The sequence below is a fragment of the Anomaloglossus baeobatrachus genome, chromosome 7 (genome assembly GCF_048569485.1).
Source record: "Anomaloglossus baeobatrachus isolate aAnoBae1 chromosome 7, aAnoBae1.hap1, whole genome shotgun sequence".
Lineage (NCBI taxonomy): Eukaryota > Metazoa > Chordata > Amphibia > Anura > Aromobatidae > Anomaloglossus > Anomaloglossus baeobatrachus.
This window is the reverse complement of record NC_134359.1, coordinates 282,953,690-282,973,222: the sequence shown is the minus strand read 5'-3', so window position 1 is coordinate 282,973,222 and position 19,533 is coordinate 282,953,690. Positions and strand designations below refer to the sequence as shown.

General features: G+C 45.0%; 1 protein-coding gene across 3 annotated transcripts in view; it reads right to left on the bottom strand.

Moving 5' to 3' along the window:
• Positions 1-14,107: 14,107 nt before the first annotated feature.
• LOC142245519 (hexosaminidase D-like) overlaps positions 14,108-19,533 on the bottom strand; it is a 45,700-nt gene continuing 40,274 nt past the window's right edge. For all 3 annotated transcript variants that reach the window (XM_075318285.1, XM_075318286.1, XM_075318284.1), the window contains exon 14: positions 14,108-15,487. In XM_075318285.1, coding sequence (XP_075174400.1) covers positions 15,295-15,487 — 193 coding nt within the window. In that variant the 3' untranslated portion in view covers positions 14,108-15,294. The remainder of the gene's footprint in view (positions 15,488-19,533) is intronic.

The window sequence follows — 19,533 nt, the reverse complement described above, 5'->3', positions numbered from 1 at the left end:
GGGAATCAGCGCTCGTCTGCGGGGAGCCGTGTCACTCTCCATCCTCGGCATCGCACTGACTCCTTTCAGCTGCCTGTCAGGGCGGATTTGTGAGCCCTTTGCTTTTCTAGCAAATCTAATGATTAGATGAAGGCATAATACTGCCCCACAGTGGTCAATGGTGGAACTGCAGGACAACAATTTTACATCCTATCATTTTTCTAAATGGAGCCGCTTTAAAAAAGTTACAACGTGCCCTGAAAAAAACACATCATCCCCCATTGTCGCGAAAAATAGTAGTACAAGAGAAGTATGTGTGAACAGACCCCTGCGTTAGGTTTCCTTGCTAGGGTTAAATGGCTGATTGCGAATCTTTAAGAGAATATGTAGATCTTACAATGATCAAATGCAGGTGAAAAGGTGGAATTTTGTATCTTAGACCCAATATTTCAGCATTGAGGATACCTCTCGAGTGTCCTTTATGGACCTGTTGTCACATTAGTTACGGGGAAGTACCAAGCAAGTGGAAAGATAAGGGAAGGGGGAGATGGTGACCCCTGACCAAACCTACTGCTGGTCCCTGGGGTCCCTCACCAACCTAGATAGGTTCCGCACCTCTGCGCCGAGCAGGATACCTGACCCTTGACATCCCTAGTGCTGGGCTCTAAATAGGAAACAGGTGGGATGAACTATTCATCAACCCTAATAAATGCACAAGGAGTACACACAGAGGTCAAATGCATGAACTACTTATCCACAGATGACACAGGCAGGAGTTCTGCAAGCTTCAGCAATGATACAACAGATAAGAGCAAGCCATCTGCTTGCAACCAGAGCTAGAATGAACTGAATATTATCACCAGCACCAGGCCAGGTAAGAAGGGAGTATTTATGCACATAGAAAATGCTGATGATCAGCAGCTGGGTGCAAGGAGAGATCTGCTGGGTCCAAAAGGGGGAGAGATGAAAACCCAAGAGGAAAACTACCTATACCAATGGAACAATGGAAAGTCAGAGAGCATTCTGCACAGCCAAAGGCTGTGACCTTCTATATGGCCAGGAACCACATGACTTTGTCACCCGTGACACCTGTCAGCAGATTTGGACCTGACACCATTAATAGCAAATTGAACATGTTATTTTTTTCCTAATGCCAAAAAACAGCAAATCTATTATTTTATTACCTATAGATTCTATAAAAAAATCAAATGCAGCTTTAATGTATATACAAATATTCCCCCGAAAATAAGACCTAGTAGGATTTTTGGGGCATACATGGGTATTCTTAAAATATAAGCCCTACTCCAAAAATAAGCCCTAGTTGCGGTTCCATAAGGAAAATGATAAATAAATAAAAATAAATAAAATAAAATAAAAAAATAAATAAAATGAAATAATTAAAATAAATAAAAAATTGATAAATAAATAAATCTTTATTTTTATATAGCACTAACATATTCCACAGCGCTTTACATACATCAGGAACACTGTCCCCATTGGGGCTCACAATCTAAATTCCCTATCTGTATGTCTTTGGAGGAAGTGTCCAAGCAGCTAAAAAAGTGAAAGAATACAGCAAGACTCTTCATCAAAGAAAGCAGACACCCCTAAAAGAAAGCAGACCCCTCCCCACCAAAAAACCAACGCACTCACCAGACCCTACACAATTACACTTGGCAAGTGCTGAAGGTGGATGGGCTCTCACACAGATCTGCGTCGCTGTCAGGTCCCTCGTCTTTCCAGCTGCATTGCACAATCAGGTACCAGTATCATTCCGCATGCGTGATACTGCTTCCAGTCACCAGGGGGAGCCAACCGCTGTAGAACACAGGGGAACCTGGCAGCGATGCAGATCAGTATGTGAGAGCCCATTCACTTGCCAAATCTAACTGTTTGGGGTCTGGTAAGTGCGATTCTTTTAGGGGGTACCTGCTTTCTTTTGGGGGTAAACTTGGGCAGAACATAGAGAATAATAAATGTAAGCAGGTAATTTAACCCTTTGTAAATATGGTCTGTATCCTCCTACATCCTCTCCTGTATCCTCCTCCTGTATCCTCTCATCCTATAGGATGAGAATAACAGATCAGGTAAGAAAATGTGCATCTGACCCAGTAATAGGAGTAACACAAAATACTGAAATTCCAGAATATGATGTTTTGCTCACCGTTCTTGTGATAATTTTTACCCCACGGGGTGAGATCTTGCGTAGAGCCCCAGATCGAGGGAGATTATCAGTGGTCTTGTATGTCTTCCATTTTTTTATTGCTTCAACAGTTGATTTCATCACACCAAGCTGCTTGCCTATTGCGGATTCAGTCTTCCCAGCCTGGTGCAGGGCTACAATTTTGTTTCTGGTGTCCTTCGACAGCTCTTTGGTCTTCACCATAGTGGAGGTGGAGTGTGACTGTTTGAGGTTGTGGACAGGTGTCTTTTATACTGATAACAAGTTCAAACAGGAGCCATCACTACAGGTAATGAATGAGTGGAGGACAGAGGAGCCTCTTAAAGAAGAAGTTACAGGTCTTTGAGGGCCAGAAATCTTGCATGGTTTTAGGTGACTAAATACTTTTTTTCCACCATAATTTGCATAAAAAAACTTTCCAAAACAGACGCGGTGATTTTCTGGATTTGTTTTCTCATTTTGTCTCTCATAGTTGTGGTCACCTATTATGTCAATTACAGGCAAATCTCATCTTTATAAGTGGGAGAACGCACACAATTGGAGGCTGAATAAATACTTTCTTTCCTTACTGTGTATACAGTACTGCAGGATGGGCTGAGGAGTGATGTACTGCAGGATGGGCTGAGGAGTGATGTACTGCAGGATGGGCTGAGGAGTGATGTACTGCAGGATGGGCTGAGGAGTGATGTACTGCAGGATGGGCTGAGGAGTGATGTACTGCAGGATGGGCTGAGGAGTGATGTACTGCAGGATGGGCTGAGGAGTGATGTACTGCAGGATGGGCTGAGGAGTGATGTACTGCAGGATGGGGCTGAGGAGTGATGTACTTCAGGATGGGCTGAGGAGTGATGTGCTGCAGGATGGGCTGAGGAGTGATGTGCTGCAGGGCTGAGGAGTGATGTACTGCAGGATGGGGCTGAGAAGTGATGTACTGCAGGATGGGCTGAGGAGTGATGTACTGCAGGATGGGCTGAGGAGTGATGTACTGCAGGATGGGGCTGAGAAGTGATGTACTGCAGGATGGGCTAAGTAGTTATGTACTGCAGGATGGGGCTGAGAAGTGATGTACTGCAGGATGGGGCTGAGAAGTGATGTACTGCAGGATGGGCTGAGGAGTGATGTACTGCAGGATGGGGCTGAGAAGTGATGTACTGCAGGATGGGCTAAGGAGTGATGTACTGCAGGATGGGGCTGAGAAGTGATGTACTGCAGGATGGGCTGAGGAGTGATGTACTGCAGGATGGGGCTGAGGAGTGATGTACTGCAGGATGGGCTGAGGACTGATGTGCTGCAGGATGGGGCTGAGAAGTGATGTGCTGCAGAATGGGCTGAGGAGTGATGTGCTGCAGGATGGGGATGAGGAGTGATGTACTGCAGGATGGGCTGAGGAGTGATGTACTGCAGGATGGGGATGAGGAGTGATGTACTGCAGGATGGGCTGAGGAGTGATGTTCTGCAGGATGGGCTGAGGAGTTATGTTCTGCAGGATGGGCTGAGGAGTGATGTACTGCAGAATGGGCTGAGGAGTGATGTACTGCAGGATGGGCTGAGGAGTGATGTACTGCAGGATGGGGCTGAGAAGTGATGTGCTGCAGAATGGGCTGAGGAGTGATGTGCTGCAGAATGGGCTGAGGAGTGATGTGCTGCAGGATGGGCTGAGGAGTGATGTTCTGCAGGATGGGGCTGAGGAGTGATGTTCTGCAGGATGGGCTGAGGAGTGATGTACTGCAGGATGGGGCTGAGAAGTGATGTGCTGCAGGATGGGCTGAGGAGTGATGTACTGCAGGATGGGCTGAGGACTGATGTGCTGCAGGATGGGGCTGAGAAGTGATGTGCTGCAGAATGGGCTGAGGAGTGATGTGCTGCAGGATGGGGATGAGGAGTGATTTACTGCAGGATGGGCTGAGGAGTGATGTTCTGCAGGATGGGCTGAGGAGTTATGTTCTGCAGGATGGGCTGAGGAGTGATGTACTGCAGAATGGGCTGAGGAGTGATGTACTGCAGGATGGGCTGTGGAGTGATGTACTGCAGGATGGGCTGAGGAGTGATGTACTGCAGGATGGGCTGAGGAGTGATGTACTGCAGGATGGGGCTGAGAAGTGATGTGCTGCAGAATGGGCTGAGGAGTGATGTGCTGCAGAATGGGCTGAGGAGTGATGTACTGCAGGATGGGCTGAGGAGTGATGTACTGCAGGATGGGCTGAGGAGTGATGTACTGCAGGATGGGGCTGAGAAGTGATGTGCTGCAGAATGGGCTGAGGAGTGATGTACTGCAGGATGGGCTGTGGAGTGATGTACTGCAGGATGGGCTGAGGAGTGATGTACTGCAGGATGGGCTGAGGAGTGATGTACTGCAGGATGGGCTGAGGAGTGATGTACTGCAGGATGGGGCTGAGGAGTGATGTACTTCAGGATGGGCTGAGGAGTGATGTGCTGCAGGATGGGCTGAGGAGTGATGTGCTGCAGGGCTGAGGAGTGATGTACTGCAGGATGGGGCTGAGAAGTGATGTACTGCAGGATGGGCTGAGGAGTGATGTACTGCAGGATGGGCTGAGGAGTGATGTACTGCAGGATGGGGCTGAGAAGTGATGTACTGCAGGATGGGCTAAGTAGTTATGTACTGCAGGATGGGGCTGAGAAGTGATGTACTGCAGGATGGGGCTGAGAAGTGATGTACTGCAGGATGGGCTGAGGAGTGATGTACTGCAGGATGGGGCTGAGAAGTGATGTACTGCAGGATGGGCTAAGGAGTGATGTACTGCAGGATGGGGCTGAGAAGTGATGTACTGCAGGATGGGCTGAGGAGTGATGTACTGCAGGATGGGGCTGAGGAGTGATGTACTGCAGGATGGGCTGAGGACTGATGTGCTGCAGGATGGGGCTGAGAAGTGATGTGCTGCAGAATGGGCTGAGGAGTGATGTGCTGCAGGATGGGGATGAGGAGTGATGTACTGCAGGATGGGCTGAGGAGTGATGTACTGCAGGATGGGGATGAGGAGTGATGTACTGCAGGATGGGCTGAGGAGTGATGTTCTGCAGGATGGGCTGAGGAGTTATGTTCTGCAGGATGGGCTGAGGAGTGATGTACTGCAGAATGGGCTGAGGAGTGATGTACTGCAGGATGGGCTGAGGAGTGATGTACTGCAGGATGGGGCTGAGAAGTGATGTGCTGCAGAATGGGCTGAGGAGTGATGTGCTGCAGAATGGGCTGAGGAGTGATGTGCTGCAGGATGGGCTGAGGAGTGATGTTCTGCAGGATGGGGCTGAGGAGTGATGTTCTGCAGGATGGGCTGAGGAGTGATGTACTGCAGGATGGGGCTGAGAAGTGATGTGCTGCAGGATGGGCTGAGGAGTGATGTACTGCAGGATGGGCTGAGGACTGATGTGCTGCAGGATGGGGCTGAGAAGTGATGTGCTGCAGAATGGGCTGAGGAGTGATGTGCTGCAGGATGGGGATGAGGAGTGATTTACTGCAGGATGGGCTGAGGAGTGATGTTCTGCAGGATGGGCTGAGGAGTTATGTTCTGCAGGATGGGCTGAGGAGTGATGTACTGCAGAATGGGCTGAGGAGTGATGTACTGCAGGATGGGCTGTGGAGTGATGTACTGCAGGATGGGCTGAGGAGTGATGTACTGCAGGATGGGCTGAGGAGTGATGTACTGCAGGATGGGGCTGAGAAGTGATGTGCTGCAGAATGGGCTGAGGAGTGATGTGCTGCAGAATGGGCTGAGGAGTGATGTACTGCAGGATGGGCTGAGGAGTGATGTACTGCAGGATGGGCTGAGGAGTGATGTACTGCAGGATGGGGCTGAGAAGTGATGTGCTGCAGAATGGGCTGAGGAGTGATGTACTGCAGGATGGGCTGTGGAGTGATGTACTGCAGGATGGGCTGAGGAGTGATGTACTGCAGGATGGGCTGAGGAGTGATGTACTGCAGGATGGGGCTGAGAAGTGATGTGCTGCAGAATGGGCTGAGGAGTGATGTACTGCAGGATGGGCTGAGGAGTGATGTGCTGCAGGATGGGCTGAGGAGTGATGTTCTTCAGGATGGGGCTGAGGAGTGATGTGCTGCAGGATGGGCTGAGGAGTGATGTGCTGCAGATGGGCTGAGGAGTGATGTGTTGCAGGATGGGCTGAGGAGTGATGTGCTGCAGGATGGGGCTGAGGAGTGATGTTCTGCAGGATGGGGCTGAGGAGTGATGTTCTGCAGGATGGGCTGAGAAGTGATGTACTGCAGGATGTGCTGAGGAGTGATGTTCTGCAGGATGGGCGGAGGAGTGATGTGCTGCAGGATGGGCTGAGGAGTGATGTTCTGCAGTAAGTGTCTGTATATAACAGGATAAAAGAGTTGATGTTTTGTGCATAACATGAGAACAGAACAAAATCATCAGAAGAGCTGTTGTTGTGAGACCCTTCCCCCTGTGTCCTGTCCTCTGTGTTCTGCCCCCTGCGTCCTGTGATCCCCATAATAAAGGTTATTGGGGTCTTTTATATATTTATTGTACATAGTTTTTTGTCTCGGGCTGTATGGCACCAGACGCGGCCGCCATCACATCTCCAGGGGTCTCTCCCGGATTTCTAAATATTCAGAGTTTTTATTTAGTTCATCATCTGTCACTCAGTTTCCCCAGAATCCTCGGTGGCCGATCTGCGGCTCCAGAGCTGTGAATTGGGGGCGGCATCGATCACACATTTGTCTTTTATAGAACTAAGTCCTCTGCTTTGTAACTAGACGTGAAAACTGAGTCCTCTGTGCACCGCTGTTTTCAGATGATGATGATGACGGCCGGGATCAGAATGGAGCGATCGTGTCTGTTCTCACTGTGGTGACATCATAGGTTTATGACATCATGGAATATGCAAATTATAGCTGACCACCCCGATGACTACATAAAGGGGCGACACTCACTTGCCTATGTCATCACTTTGTGATGTCACAGTGATCAAAGGGTCTAAAAATCCACTCCTGAGAGCCAAACAGCCATTATACTTCATAAAGCAACAGGATGATGGACCGAACTACGCAAGCAAGAAAGAAGAAAGAGGAGTCCTGGGAAAAGAAACCGTGGAGTCCCTGGATTATACACCGTGGAGCCCCTGGATTATACACCATGGAGCCCCTGGATTATACACCGTGGAGCCCTTGGATTATACACCGTGGAGCCCCTGGATTATACACCGTGGAATTCCTGGATTATACACCGTGGAGTTCCTGGATTATACACCGAGGAGCCCTTGGATGGAGTCCCTGGATTATACACCGAGGAGCCCTTGGATGCAGTCCCTGGATTATACACCATGGAGCACCTGGATGGAGTCCCTGGATTATACACCGAGGAGCCCTTGGATGAAGTCCCTGGATTATACACCGAGGAGCCCTTGGATAGAGTCCCTGGATTATACACCGAGGAGCCCTTGGATGTAGTCCCTGGATTATACACCGTGGAGCCCTTGGATGGAGTCCCTGGATTATACACCGTGGAGCCCCTGGATTATACACCGTGGAGCCCTACGCCTTTACTGCCTTTTTGGGTAGTAACCAGGATAGGAACGCCCCACAACGCAGGACCGGGAGCATCGTGAGAACCTGGTGACCGTATCACTGCTCGTTATCCGCTAATGTCATGTAAACCTTTGCTGGGCAATTTATCAAGGCTGGGGCTTTTCTGCGCCGACCTTCATGACGCGCCCCCTGGAGTAAGATCTGTCAGGGATATTTTACACCACTTTTGTGCCCTTTATTATACTGAGCTTTGCTCACTTTTTATTTAAAAAGATGAAAGAGCCGGTGTAAAAAGGTGAAAAGTGATCACATGTAAGGTGTGCGGGACGTTTTCAGGATTTCAGACAGTTTTACAACCCTTTTCTGGTGCTGGTCCCCCTGACCTAAAATCGTCAGCCTCATAAAGTGTATCGTATATGGAGATGTCGAGTTCGGGTCAGGGTTGTGTCCAAGAGGCCACGAAAGAAGAAACTAATTATAATTACGGTTATAAGTTGTTAATTTGTACAGATTTGTGTTAGTATTGATAGTTGGGGTTTATTTCAGTTAGGGTTGTTTTGGCCTCACTAGCCTCAAGCTCGCTCCTCCGGCCAGCAGCTACTCTGTAGATGCAACCCTGGGCCTGTGCTAAGGCTTTATCCATTCACAGGGGTGTAATAGTGATGGCCAGGGTTCCTTAACCCTTTCACGACCGGCCGATTTTTCGCTTTCCGTTTTTTTTTTTCGCCATTCTTTTTCTGAGAGACGTAACTTTTTTATTTTTCAGTCAATATGGTCATGTGAGGGCTCATTTTTTGCGGAACGAGCTGTACTTTTAAATGAAACCATCAGTTTTACCATATTGTGTACTAGAAAATGGCAAAAAAATTCCAAATGCTGAAAAATTGCAAAAAAAGTGCGATAGCACTATGGTTTTTGAGATATTTTATTCACTGTGTTCACTATATGGTAAAACTGATGTGTGGGTGTGATGCCTCAGGTCAGTGCGAGTTCGTAGACACCAAACATGTATAGGTTTACTTTTATATAAGGGGTTAAAAAAAAATCGGAAGTTTGTTTGAAAAAAGTGGCGCACGTTTTACGCCATATTCCGTGACCCGTAGCGTTCTCATTTTTCGGGATCTTAGGCTCAATGACGGCTTATTTTTTGCGTCTCGAGCTGACGTTTTTAACGGTACCATTTTTGCGCAGATGCTACGTTTTGATCGCCTCTTATTGCATTTTGCGCAAAAGTTGTGGCGACAAAAAAACGTCGTTTTGGCGTTTGGAATTTTTTTGCCGCTACGCCGTTTACTGATCAGATTAATTGATTTTATATTTTGATAGATCGGGCGTTTCTGAACGCGGCGATACCAAATGTGTGTATATTTTTTATTTTTTTAACCCTTTAATTTTCAATAGGGCGAATGGGGGGTGATTTGAACTTTTAGGTTTTTTTGTTTTTTTTTAATTTTTTAAAACTTATTTTTTTACTTTTTTTTTTTATTTTACTAGTCCCCCTAGGGGGCTATTGCGATCAGCATTCCGATCGCTCTGCAGTATCTGCTGATCACAGCTGGAAGGCTGTAAACAGCAGATACGCTGTCTTTCTCTTTTGCTGTGCCCCGGGCACAGCGAAAGTGAAACCAATTCATGTGTAGTACAGGAGTCATCACATGACCCTGTGCTACCATGACAACTATCGGGAGTCACGTGATCGCGTCACGTGACTTCCGGTTTCGGCGGTAAGTAAAACTTTACCGCGATCGCGCTTATAATGGCGCTGTCATGTATTGACAGCGCCATATAAGGGGTTAATCGGCACGAGCAGATAACGATTCTGCTCGTGCCTAGCAGGCACACATCTCAGCTGTGAAAATCAGCTGAGATGTGTGCCGATCGCGGCATGCTGCCGCCGGAGGACCGCGGGCAGTAAGATTATGTCATTTAGGACGTAATTTTACGGCCCGCGGTCGTTAAGGGGTTAAAGAACCTGCAGAGTGGAGTGGCTTGTGCCAAGTCTGTCCGAAGGCAGTCTTATGAACTGATGGCCTTAGACAGACCCCAACATTTCGGAAAAAGGCTTTATGTAGCTAATTTCCATTAGGAATAATACAACCGCTCTGGTATCAAGCTCCTAATTCCTTTTGTATAAAGGACATTTTTACAGTGTGAGCGATGAGATGATGGATCTCTCCGCCACATTATCTTACGGTCATGGAGGCCTGTGCGCCTTTCTTGACTATTTGCAGGTTATTGGCACTAGATTATGGGACGTTGATCCAGGGAACTAGTCTGATTGCCGTATGTGGAGTCAGGAAGGAATTTTTCCCCTAATATGGGGCAATTGTCTTTTGCCTCATGGGGTTTTCGCCTTCCTCTGGATCAACACATTAGCTTTTAGGCTGAACTTGTGTCTTTCAACCTTAAGGCTATGAAACTGTCCCTCTATTGAGGTTCAAAGGTCTGTGCCAGGGTTCCTTTGGAGGGTTTTGCTCCAAGTCTATGCTGGAAGCCTTTTTTTAGCCAATTGCCTCAGAAAGCTTCATTTAGGAAAGTAACATTACGGTAGTGAGAATTTATTTTGGTGAGAATTGACTGACCCACTTTAGCCTTAAGCTCGCTCCTCCGGCCAGCAGCTACTCTGGATGCAATTCTGGCTCTGTTATAAATCTTTATCACTGTATAGAGGTGCAAGATTGAAATCTAGGGTTCCTTTGGAACCTGAAGGATAGAGAGGCTAGTGCCAAGTCTGTCTGAGGAAGCCTATTTCAGCCAACGGCCTCAGACAGGTCCAATTGAGAGAATAGCATTAGATTGTTTTTTTTAATTTTTATTTAGGATTGATTCAACCACTCTAGCCTTAAGCTCGCTCCTCCGGCCAGCAGCTACTCTGTAGATGCAACCCTGGACTTGTGGTGAGTCTTTATCCCTATTCAGGGGTGTAATGGTGATGGCCAGGGTTCCTTAAAGAACCTGCAGAGTGGAGTGGCTTGTGCCAAGTCTGTCCGAAGGCAGTCTTATGAACTGATGGCCTTAGACAGACCCCAACATTTCGGAAAAAGGCTTTATGTAGCTAATTTCCATTAGGAATAATACAACCGCTCTGGTATCAAGCTCCTAATTCCTTTTGTATAAAGGACATTTTTACAGTGTGAGCAATGAGATGATGGATCTCTCCGCCACATTATCTTACGGTCATGGAGGCCTGTGCGCCTTTCATGACTATTTGCAGGTTATTGGCACTAGATTATGGGACGTTGATCCAGGGAACTAGTCTGATTGCCGTATGTGGAGTCGGGAAGGAATTTTTCCCCTAATATGGGGCAATTGTCTTTTGCCTCATGGGGTTTTTGCCTTCCTCTGGATCAACACATTAGCTTTTAGGCTGAACTTGAGTCTTTCAACCTTAAGGCTATGAAACTTTTCCTGGGGCCGACGGCCTCAGACAGATCCCAACATTCAGGGGAAAAAAGGTTTAGTTAAAGAGGGAGAAATTAAAAGTAAAGCTCCAGAAACAAACTAAAATCCCCAAAAATGTATAATTTCCAAATAATATAATATAGAGCAAAAGTATTATCCTGTCCGGTCCCATGTCAGGGCATTAGTCTGTGATCTGGGCAGATTAATGCTTTTGCTCTTGTATATTAAATTGGAAATTTTGGGGAATTTTAGTTTTTTTCTGTAGCTTTGCTGTTAATTTTAGGGTAGGGACTCGCAAGACATGAGGACCCTTGACGTGGGTTGCGAGCTTTGTGTATTTTAGCCAAAATATCAACCAATGCCACAGAAATTATAAATTTTTTTCATGTTATATTTATTTGTATACAGGCGCTGGGCTCTTCATGTGTGTGACCAGCGCCCTATACAAGCCTTACCTAATACTGAGGAGTCGCCCCCTCCATGAATCGGGAGGTTGTGAGTGGTGGTCTCATCAGTATTTTGCCTCCATCTTTAGTGCAGTATTTTCTGTGACCCGGGCAGGTGAATTCTGCTTCCCCTTTATTTTTTATATTGCACTTATGAAGTTTTGGGGAATTTTAATTCCTTATTTTGTGGCTTTTGCTTTTAATTTTAGCAAAGTGACTCACAAAACAATGAGGACCCTTGACGTGGGTTGCAAGGTTGTGTTTTTTGGCCAAAATATCGACCAATACCTCATATATGTATCATATCTATTTTTTTGCATGTTTTATATATTTTTATGGAGCCAATCCCATGTATATTGGTCTAGTATGCTAGAATGTAATATAATACTAGCATGTAATATATAATACCGTTGTTCTGTTCATGCTCCGAGATCTGATGTCACAGCCCTGCTCCATGGCCGAATGAGATAAATCTGTTCATGATGCTGTTCCTCTGGCGGGTAAGATACTTCTTGACTCGTGTTTCTGTATATATATATATATAAAAATATATATATATATATATATATATATATATATATATACATACATATACATATATATATACATAAATATATATACATATATATATACATATATATATACATATATATATATATATACACACACATACATATATATTTTTATATATATATATATATATATATATATATATATATATATATATATATATACAGTTAGGTCCAGAAATATTTGGACAGTGACACAATTTTCGCTAGTTGGGCTCTGCATGCCACCACATTGGATTTGAAATGAAACCTCTACAACAGAATTCAAGTGCAGATTGTAACGTTTAATTTGAAGGTTTGAACAAAAATATCTGATAGAAATTGTAGGAATTGTCACATTTCTTTACAAACACTCCACATTTTAGGAGGTCAAAAGTAATTGGACAAATAAACCAAACCCAAACAAAATATTTTTATTTTCAATATTTTGTTGCGAATCCTTTGGAGGCAATCACTGCCTTAAGTCTGGAACCCATGGACATCACCAACCGCTGGGTTTCCTCCTTCTTAATGCTTTGCAAGGCCTTTACAGCCGCAGCTTTCAGGTCTTGCTTGTTTGTGGGTCTTTCCGTCTTAAGTCTGGATTTGAGCAAGTGAAATGCATGCTCAATTGGGTTAAGATCTGGTGATTGACTTGGCCATTGCAGAATGTTCCACTTTTTTGCACTCATGAACTCCTGGGTAGCTTTGGCTGTATGCTTGGGGTCATTGTCCATCTGTACTATGATGCGCCGTCCGATCAACTTTGCAGCATTTGGCTGAATCTGGGCTGAAAGTATATCCCGGTACACTTCAGAATTCATCCGGCTACTCTTGTCTGCTGTTATGTCATCAATAAACACAAGTGACCCAGTGCCATTGAAAGCCATGCATGCCCATGCCATCACGTTGCCTCCACCATGTTTTACAGAGGATGTGGTGTGCCTTGGATCATGTGCCGTTCCCTTTCTTCTCCAAACTTTTTTCTTCCCATCATTCTGGTACAGGTTGATCTTGGTCTCATCTGTCCATAGAATACTTTTCCAGAACTGAGCTGGCTTCATGAGGGGTTTTTCAGCAAATTTAACTCTGGCCTGTCTATTTTTGGAATTGATGAATGGTTTGCATCTAGATGTGAACCCTTTGTATTTACTTTCATGGAGTCTTCTCTTTACTGTTGACTTAGAGACAGATACACCTACTTCACTGAGAGTGTTCTGGACTTCAGTTGATGTTGTGAACGGGTTCTTCTTCACCAAAGAAAGTATGCAGCGATCATCCACCACTGTTGTCATCCGTGGACGCCCAGGCCTTTTTGAGTTCCCAAGCTCACCAGTCAATTCCTTTTTTCTCAGAATGTACCCGACTGTTGATTTTGCTACTCCAAGCATGTCTGCTATCTCTCTGATGGATTTTTTCTTTTTTTTCAGCCTCAGGATGTTCTGCTTCACCTCAATTGAGAGTTCCTTAGACCGCATGTTGTCTGGTCACAGCAACAGCTTCCAAATGCAAAACCACACACCTGTAATCAACCCCAGACCTTTTAACTACTTCATTGATTACAGGTTAACGAGGGAGACGCCTTCAGAGTTAATTGCAGCCCTTAGAGTCCCTTGTCCAATTACTTTTGGTCCCTTGAAAAAGAGGAGGCTATGCATTACAGAGCTATGATTCCTAAACCCTTTCTCCGATTTGGATGTGAAAACTCTCATATTGCAGCTGGGAGTGTGCACTTTCAGCCCATATTATATATATAATTGTATTTCTGAACATGTTTTTGTTAACAGCTAAAATAACAAAACTTGTGTCACTGTCCAAATATTTCTGGACCTAACTGTATATATATCACAGCTCCTACACAGAGCTAATGCATTTTATTAGTTGACTTTTGTGTCTTAGTCCCAATACTTCTGCCTTGTGACTGCCTCTCTACTGCCCCCTACTGACCATCTGATCATAGCACAATGGACGTGTGCAATACGTTTTATACATTACTGAATAAATCACGTGATAATTAAGAAAATATCTTTTATTTAAACAAACACAATATAACATTAAATAAACCCAAGAATTTTCATTATTTACTTCAATTAATTTAAAAATAATACAAAAAATGAATAATAAAATTAAGAGAAGCATAAAAATAAAAAAAAAATTGCAGTTTCGGAGCATTTTAGACCAAAGCGCACACCAGGTAAAAAAAAAAAAATCATGTTGACCGATTAATGCCTCATAATACAAAGTGACCTGTGTATAGCTGTAGAGCCAGAATTAAAGGGGTTGTCCATTAGTGTTAACAGTTGATGCCCGGTATATAGTGAACAGACCTGTGGTGTTGCGCTATGTTACCAGCCAATCGGAGGGGTGCCGGGCGTTGGACCCCTACTAATCACATATTGATGACCATCAGTATAAAAGTAGTAGCCAGCCATTGTAAAGGCCACATCCACATTTGCTCCCGATCAATAATTAATAGTAAATAGTCTCATTTACAAAAAAATCTCCTGCCGTTTTGGGTACACAGCCCTGAATACAAACGTATGTGTCTCCAAGGTTACAAGCTCTGTGTAGACCAGATTCTGCACTCACCCCCCTCATCTATGTTAGTGGACAGATGTAAGGCGGGGTCAGACTACACAAGGTTTGTTTGTAGTCTGTTACCACGGAGACACATATATTTGCATAGGAGCTGTAGACGCAAAACGACAGGAAATTTTTAATTGAAACTATTTGCAAAATTTGCTTTTTTTTGGAACAATGGTGGACATTACATTTTTTTACACCCACTTCTATACTAAAAGTTTTTTTTCTGTGTTTGGGTTGGAAAGCAGCGCAATATTTTTGGGGTTTTCAGCAGATACCTCGGAGGCAGACAGGCAGGGGGTATTTATGAGCTGCTACCAACTGCGTCAAGTCTGTAGTGAGGTCTAGTTATAAGGATGCAAATAGGCCACTGATCTGAGGCAACGTGGCTACTTCCCATGATGCACTGCACAGCGGATGATCAGAAATAACCTGTCACATTGGATGGGTCTTCTATAAAGCAGAATATCACATTTCACACGACAAGACCCCTGGGGGCCCTTCTCAGACCCACTGTATATGAGAACAGGCCGTTACCTGCCCCCTGCAGTCAGTCCTGTGTAAGGCAGCACTATGGATCGGCCGGTATCCTGCGGAATATTAACCCTTTCCCCGGTTCCGATTGCAGGCAACATCCAATCTGCCGTTTTCTCACTTTTTCAATAGGACCTTAGGCCGGGCATTGAGCGGTAGGATCTCCTGGAAGTCTTTGGCTATTTCTCGCAGGGCGTCCATGTGCGGGTTCACGTTCTCTTCCATCCATTCTTCTACCGTGTCCGGGAAATAGATGGCGTCCAGCTCAGATCGCAGGGCCTGGATGTGGGACTCCCATTCTTCATTGGCTCTGGAAGAAGAAGGTGAAAGTTACATTTATAACAAAACGCTGAATGATTTCTGATTGCACGGTCCTTTGTGTCGCCGGCTCCACTGCTGCTACATTCACTTTCATAGGAGCGGAAATTACTATCCCTCCTATAGAGGTGAAGAGAGCGGAGGCTGCACATGTCTGCCACCTTCTTCAAAAGAGACCTTGGTCCATCTTTCTCCAACAACTATGTATTGTTTATCACTAAATTATCTATTGAATATGTAAAGCTGAGTGTATGTATGTATATGTGTGTGTATATGTATGTATGTATGTGTGTATATGTGTGTGTGTGTATATGTATGTATGTATGTGTGTATATGTATGTATGTATGTATATGTGTGTGTATATGTATGTATGTATGTGTGTATATGTGTGTGTATGTATGTATATGTGTGCGTGTATATATATGTATGTATGTATGTGTATGTATATGTGTGTATGTATGTATGTGTATGTGTATATGTATGTATGTGTATGTGTATATGTATGTATGTATATGTGTGCGTTTATATGTATGTATGTGTATGTATGTATGTGTGTGTGTGTGTGTATGTGTATCTATGTATATATATGTGTGTGTGGATGTATGTATATATGTGAGTATGTGTATATGTCTGTGTATGTATATATCTGTGTGTGTATGTATGTATGTGTGCGTGTGTATGTATGTATGTATATGTATGTATGTGTGTGTGGATGTATGCATGTATGCATGTATGTGTATCTATGTATATATGTGTGTATGTGTATATGTCTGTGTATTTGTGTTTGTATGTGTGTGTATATGTGTATATATCTGTGTGTATGTATGTATGTGTGTGGATGTATGTGTGTATCTATGTATATATGTGTGTATGTATGTATGTGTGTGGATGTATGTTTGTATGTGTATCTATGTATATATGTGTATATATGTGTATATGTCTGTGTATTTGTGTATGTATGTCTGTATATATCTGTGTGTGTGTGTATGTATGTATGTATATGTGTATATGTATGTATGTATGTATGTGGATGTATGTGTGTATGTGTATCTATGTATATATATGTGTGTATGTATGTATGTATATGTGTACATGTATATATGTATGTATGTATGTGTGTGGATGTATGTATGTATGTATGTGTGTGTATCTATGTATATATGTGTGTATGTGTATATGTCTGTGTATTTGTGTATGTATGTGTGTGTATGTGTGTATATATCTGTGTGTGTATGTATATATGTGTGTGTGTACATATGTATGTATATGTATGTATGTGTGTGGATGTATGTGTATCTATGTATATATAAGTGTATGTATGTATGTGTGTGTGTGTGTGTGTGTGTGTGGATGTATGCATGTGTATCTATGTATATATGTGTTTTTGTGTATATGTCTGTGTATTTGTGTATGTATGTGTGTGTATGTGTGTATATATGTGTGTGTGTATGTATGTATGTGTGTGTATATGTATGTATGTGTATGTATGTGTGTGGATGTATGTGTGTATGTGTATCTATGTATATATAAGTGTATGTATGTATGTGTGGATGTATGTATGTATGTGTATCTGTGTATATATGTGTATGTGTCTGTGTATTTGTATGTGTGTGTGTATGTGTGTGTGTGTATGTGTGTATCTATGTGTGTGTGTGTGTGTGTGTATGTATCTATGTGTGTCCACTAAAGGAATCTGCACCATCACATTTACATTCACAAAATTTTGCACAGGCGCCTCATGTGACTCAGGGAATGTCACACTGTTTTGAGGGGAAATTATATCCCCGCGCTTTACAGTAATTCACAAAACAAATGCTTACTTACTGTTTGGATGTGTGAGGTAATATATTGGCTGTTTTGACAGCCTGAATATTTATCAGGTGGCCCAATCACAGCTCTGCTTTTATTTTGCATTAATAGGAGCTGTGATTGGTTGCTATAGGCAACGAAGGACATTCTTAGTATAAAAAGATTATCTGTCAGTTAATATGATTTTGGTGGTTAAGAAGGAAAGAGAGAGAGACAGAGAGGAAAAGAGAGAGAGTGGGAAAAAGGGAGAGTGGGACAAAGCAAGAGTGGGGGAGAGAGAAAGTGGGAAAGAGGGAGAGTGGGACAAAGGAAGAGTTGGGGAGAGAGAAAGTGGGAAAGAGGGAGAGTGGGGGAGAGAGAAAGTGGGAAAGAGGGAGAGTGGGACAAAGGAAGAGTGGGGGAGAGAGAAAGTGGGAAAGAGGAAGAGTGGGACAAAGGAAGAGTGGGGGAGAGAGAAAGTGGGAAAGAGGGAGAGTGGGACAAAGGAAGAGTTGGGGAGAGAGAAAGTGGGAAAGAGGAAGAGTGGGACAAAGGAAGAGTGGGGGAGAGAGAAAGTGGGAAAGAGGAAGAGTGGGACAAAGGAAGAGTGGGGGAGAGAGAAAGTGGGAAAGAGGGAGAGTGGGACAAAGGAAGAGTTGGGGAGAGAGAAAGTGGGAAAGAGGAAGAGTGGGACAAAGGAAGAGTGGGGGAGAGAGAAAGTGGGAAAGAGGAAGAGTGGGACAAAGGAAGAGTTGGGGAGAGAGAAAGTGGGAAAGAGGGGGAGTGGGACAAAGGAAGAGTGGGGGAGAGAGAAAGTGGGAAAGAGGGAGAGTGGGACAAAGGAAGAGTTGGGGAGAGAGAAAGTGGGAAAGAGGAAGAGTGGGACAAAGGAAGAGTGGGGGAGAGAGAAAGTGGGAAAGAGGGAGAGTGGGGGAGAGAGAAAGTGGGAAAGAGGGAGAGTGGGACAAAGCAAGAGTGGGGGAGAGAGAAAGTGGGAAAGAGGGAGAGTGGGACAAAGGAAGAGTTGGGGAGAGAGAAAGTGGGAAAGAGGGGGAGTGGGACAAAGGAAGAGTGGGGGAGAGAGAAAGTGGGAAAGAGGAAGAGTGGGACAAAGGAAGAGTGGGGGAGAGAGAAAGTGGGAAAGAGGAAGAGTGGGACAAAGGAAGAGTGGGGGAGAGAGAAAGTGGGAAAGAGGAAGAGTGGGACAAAGAAAGAGTGGGGGAGAGAGAAAGTGGGAAAGAGGAAGAGTGGGACAAAGGAAGAGTGGGGGAGAGAGAAAGTGGGAAAGAGGAAGAGTGGGACAAAGGAAGAGTGGGGGAGAGAGAAAGTGGGAAAGAGGAAGAGTGGGACAAAGGAAGAGTGGGGGAGAGAGAAAGTGGGAAAGAGGAAGAGTGGGACAAAGGAAGAGTGGGGGAGAGAGAAAGTGGGAAAGAGGAAGAGTGGGACAAAGGAAGAGTGGGGGAGAGAGAAAGTGGGAAAGAGGGAGAGTGGGGGACAGAGAAAGTGGGAAAGAGGGAGAGTGGGGGAGAGAGAAAGTGGGAAAGAGGGAGAGTGGGACAAAGGAAGAGTGGGGGAGAGAGAAAGTGGGAAAGAGGGAGAGTGGGGGACAGAGAAAGTGGGAAAGAGGGAGAGTGGGGGAGAGAGAAAGTGGGAAAGAGGGAGAGTGGGGGATAGAGAAAGTGGGAAAGAGGGAGAGTGGGACAAAGGAAGAGTGGGGGAGAGAAAGTGGGAAAGAGGGAGAGTGGGACAAAGGAAGAGTGGGGGATAGAGAAAGTGGGAAAGAGGGAGAGTGAGACAAAGGAAGAGTGGGGAAGAGAGAAAGTTTGAAAGAGGGAGAGAGTCAGAGGTAGAGGGAGAGTGGGACAAAGGGAGAGTGGGAGAGAGAAAGTGGGAAAGAGGGAGAGTGAGTCAAAGGGAGAGTGGGAGAGAGAGAGAAAGTGGGAAAGAGGGAGAGAGACAGGTAGAATGGGACAAAGGGAGAGTGTGAGAGAGAAAGAGGGAGAGTGGGACAAAGGGAGTGTGGGTGAGAGGGAGAGAGAGAGAGTGTGAGAGAGAGGAACAGTAGGAGAGGGAGAGTGGGACACAAAGAGTGGAAGAGAGGGAGAGTGGGAGAGAGGGAGAGGGGGACAGAGGGAGAGGGAGACTGAGGGAGAGGGAGACTGAGGGAGAGTGGGACAAAGGGAGAGTGGGACAAAGGGAGAGTGGGACAAAGGGAGAGAGAGTGAGAGAGAGGAACAGTAGGAGAGAGA